Source organism: Myotis brandtii, unplaced genomic scaffold, assembly GCF_000412655.1.
Source record: "Myotis brandtii unplaced genomic scaffold, ASM41265v1 scaffold1718, whole genome shotgun sequence".
Taxonomy (NCBI): Eukaryota; Metazoa; Chordata; class Mammalia; order Chiroptera; family Vespertilionidae; genus Myotis; species Myotis brandtii.
In genome coordinates, this window is record NW_005356331.1 from 160,527 (window position 1) to 164,826 (window position 4,300).

At 51.2% G+C, this 4,300-nt stretch overlaps 1 protein-coding gene and 1 long non-coding RNA gene across 2 annotated transcripts in view; one reads left to right on the forward strand and one right to left on the reverse strand.

The window, feature by feature from the left end:
* Window positions 1-1,261: 1,261 nt before the first annotated feature.
* The window catches only part of LOC102262979, a 20,153-nt gene continuing 17,114 nt past the window's right edge, over window positions 1,262-4,300 (reverse strand). The window contains 1 exon segment of the mRNA XM_005863085.2: window positions 1,262-1,695. Within this exon segment, the coding sequence (XP_005863147.2) occupies window positions 1,347-1,695 (349 nt within the window). The 3' untranslated portion in view covers window positions 1,262-1,346.
* Window positions 1,316-4,300, forward strand: part of LOC106725564 — a 19,846-nt gene continuing 16,861 nt past the window's right edge. The window contains exon 1 of the long non-coding RNA XR_001361453.1: window positions 1,316-1,341. This is a non-coding gene — a long non-coding RNA (uncharacterized LOC106725564). The remainder of the gene's footprint in view (window positions 1,342-4,300) is intronic.

Sequence of the window (4,300 nt, forward strand, 5' to 3'; positions counted from 1 at the left end):
ACCCAAAGGCTCTTTTCAGAGCCACCCACGTTTTCCCATAAAAGGCTGTGCACTGACCAGTCCTGGGGCTGAGCCTTGGGGCCAACGTTCCGGAGGGCGTCCCCGCCCCCTCGTGTGTCCCCCCTCCCTTGGCTGCCCTGCCCCGCTTGGACCCCGGGAGTGCAGCCCAGTGGGGCTGAGACCCAGCGCGCGCTCACCTTTTACAATTTCCCCGTCGGCTGGAGGCGCAGCTCTCCGTGCGGCTTCCATCTGGCCCGCGGCGCCTCGGATGACACGTCATCACTGGGCGCCAAAGGGCCTCGCCAGCGTTTGAAAAGCCCGCGCTAGACGCGGCGGGGCCTCTAGGTGTCGCTGCGGCGCTAATTCCTCCCGCCCCCTCCCTGGGCCTGGGCGTTCGGGACCTCGCCCGGCGCTATCTCTCCGGGTCTTTAGAGACGCGTTGGGCGCCTGCCGCGCTCCGGGGAGAGCCGTGGTTACGGCACCTGCTTCCATCTCCTTGATCTTTTAGGAAGGCGCTCAGAGTTAGGTTTGTCTTTATTTAATGGCAAAGCACACAATCCCTTCCGCACTTCCGACTCGTCCCACGAACCAGACTTGCACCACAGTCCCCAGGACGCGGTCTCCTCACCAGGTTTCCTGTCTGCAGCCTCCAGCGCGCCCGCCTGGTCAGGAGGAGAGGGGCCCGGGCCAGTCTGGACGTGGAGGGGAAGTAGTAATGTGGGAATAGAAAATGCTTGTCTATGCTTTTCTTTAAAATACATATACATACACATTACTTGAGCCAAGCCGAGCAGATATGCCGGGTTAAACGTCCATGCGCTGGGCACTCGGGTCTGGAAGCCTATGGTCTGTGAACTAGTGATGCTGAGCAGACTGCACCCCAGAAAACACCGCGACTTCCCTTCACTCATTTAGCTGGAATCCGGCAGGGGGTTACTTCTGGGAGTGACAAGGGGCACGACAGCCCAGGTTAATGCAGTAAGAAGTGGCATCGCTGTCATTTGAGAAACACTCCGTTCTATACACGCTTCCCGCCACCACTTAATATCAAAATGGCGAACTAGCATTGCCATTGGCTCAGTGGGTAGGGCTTCAGCCATCTGACTGAAGGGAATGGGTTCGACGCCCGGGGTGCAGGGATCCCCACATCACTGCTCCTAACTCCCCCCAAGAAACTCAGAGGGAAACATTCGCAGGTGAAACAAGTTACAAGCCTGTGACTACCTGAACCGCCGCAAAGACAAGGCACTGCAATGAAAAGTAAAGCCACAGCTCTTTCAAAGGAACGGATGGGTGGCCCTAAAAAGGGCCGTTGGTTTTGCTGAAGAAGCCAGTAGGTGGGTGGCTCAGCCGCCGAAGCCGTAGAGGGTGCGGCCCTGGCGCTTGAGCGCGTAGACCACGTCCATGGCCGTGACCGTCTTGCGCTTGGCGTGCTCCGTGTAGGTGACGGCGTCGCGGATCACGTTCTCCAGGAAGACCTTGAGCACCCCGCGCGTCTCCTCGTAGATGAGCCCGGAGATGCGCTTGACGCCGCCGCGCCGCGCCAGGCGCCGGATGGCGGGCTTGGTGATGCCCTGGATGTTGTCGCGCAGCACCTTGCGGTGGCGCTTGGCGCCGCCCTTGCCCAGGCCCTTCCCGCCTTTGCCGCGACCGGACATGGTGACAGAGCAGAAGTCAGAGACGTCTGTCCCCGCGCTGGCGGCTGCAGCCTCTTAAATAACCAGGGGGCGGGCCTCATTGGAGCAGAGGGACCGGAAGAGGCGGGAAACCGCCCGAGTCCCGCCCCCGCTGCTGGAGCTCAGGGAGCGCGGGGCAGGTTTTCTGATGTTTAGAAAGTAAATTCCGACCAGGAGCGTCCACCGTGCACCCGAGAGAAACCAGTCCGCTTGGAGGCGTGCCCATCCCACGCGCATTCCTGGGTCACCCCACCCTGGAAAGAAACAAGCACAAACCCCCAAAACAAGAGAATTGGTAAAAGGGCCAAGCAGCCCACCGGCTTTGGCTTCGGAAGCCACGAGCGGCCGCTCTCAGGCGGTTATGGGGCCTGTTTGCCAAACTGGGTCTCGGTGGCCTTCTCCACACACGGAAAAACACTCGTCAGTCCGTCAGTAATTGAGTTATTGTAGGAAACATGTCTGGCTGATAGTCCTTTCACAGACAACTCATGTCCCCCAGACTTCTGTTTTTAAGGCAGAATATTTCTAATACAGGCAGCACTAAAGCACAAGGCAGGGTTCCAGGGCATTTCCAGCCTAACCCGAGCATGGGAAGTGCTTCCATTTAAACAAGTTGAGAGCTCATGCTTAAACAATGGGGGTCCCGCAGGGAAAGGATGTGGATTCCAGGGGCTGACGCCCTGTTCTCTGGCCTAAGGCAGAGGGTGGAGGGGTGCCCGCCCTTCCCTGGGGCTGGCTCATCCAATTCCAGGAAAGCTGTCATAAACGCTGAAGCTAAGGAAAGGAATTGTACGCAAGTGACAGTGATAAAGATGCAGCCATTCCTGGAGGTTTGCGTTGTCTTTAAAAATTGCTGAGCTACTACATGAGAGCGTTAAGATATAAATGATGCCCTTAGAATACAACAGAATCTTCAAAGCAAGAGATGGTTGTTACTGTGAAAAAAGTAAAGGAAATTCAACAGAGTAAATTTGAGAATCTAATTGGCTTTATTACTCAATTCGTGAATCAGGCAGCACCCCAACTACAGCTAGAAAGGTGCTCAGAGGGGTGGTACCAAATGGACATTTTTTTATAGGAACAAGGAAGGGGCAAGAGAGCTATTAACAAAAGAAAAGAAAAGAAAGGATTTCTCTTGGGCCCAGGCATCTTCTGTTTGGGGGAGGAGAGTGAGAGGACTTTATCACGCAGATTGCCTCCTCCCTCTAAAGCAGTGGCTCCCAACCTTTTGTGGCCACGCCCCACCTAAGCATCTCTAAAATCTTAATGCCCACCCCCCCACACACACACACATATACTTCTTAGTATTCAAAAAGTGAGCTCCTATTCACACGGAGGAAGCCTAAAAGGCCATGAACTTGGTCTAAACAAGCTTCCAAAGAACATGGCATCCATGAAAGAGAAAAAATAAAAGAACAAAAGGACAGTTTGAAGTACAGAGAAAGAAATCACTAAGAAATTGTTTAAAAAATAATAATATGAAGTGATATGAAAAAATAGCAAATTTTTTAAACAGAGAGCTGAAATGCATAATATGTCACAATATATATTTATATACTGTATATGAGGCCCCTAAAACCTAAGAGATGCAAAAAAATCACTGTTAAGAACTCATTCTCCAATGGCCCCCCGTGGGGTGCGTGCCCCACTTTGGGAACCACTGCTCTAAGCGAGTGGAAGGGGCCCACGTGACTGATTCCCTTATTACTGCTTCAACAGAAAATTCCCCAGGGGTTGATTAAAATTACATTTCAAGGAGAGGTTGAAACTGCAGTTAGATCAGGTGTTAAATCCAGGTTTGGAATCCGGTGTTTAGCTTGTGCAATAACTGCATTTTTTGTCCTTTAACATCATACAGTTAGGATGTCCCAAGCACACTGCCCTAAACACCATGGATCAACTCAACCAAGTTCCCCATCAGAAAATTTGACACTACAAATATCAAACCTTGAAACTGTTTAGAGGTCGGAGCAGCAATATCTCCAAAATCACATACCAACATAAAGGAACTAAATCTAAGCCAGATGGATATGTCGCCACTAGAACAGCCAGGAAAAAAAAAAAAAAAACCCTCTGTTGTTCACATGAAAAAAAAAAAAACACACACACACACACATTGATTTGTTAAGCAAGGCATAGAATCCTAAGCAATACAAAGTAGCAACTGCCCAAAAAAATTGGTACAGATTTTTTTTTTTACAACCTTAATTTAAAATACAGTCCCCAAGCCCAGTTTCACCTAATGGAGACATCCTATATCGTTATAATATCAAAACCAGTAATGGATATTGGCAAATTACTGTCAACTCTAGACTACAGGCCTGATTCAGTCCTCAGTGGTTTTACATGCGCTCATTTGGCCATGTGTGTAGATAGCCCTGTATAGTGGTGTAACCACCACCATGATGTAGACACAACACTTCCACCATCACCAAGGAACTCCTTATGTTCCCCCTCTGTAGGCCCATTCACCCACCTCTCCCGTGCCCTGGAGCAATCACCAATTTGTTATCCATCTCTGGCTTTGCCATTTGGAGAATGCTCCGTGAAATGGAATCATACAATACGTAACCTTGAAATAGGCTCTTTAGCCCGGCTGGTGTGGCTCAGTGGTTGAGCATCAA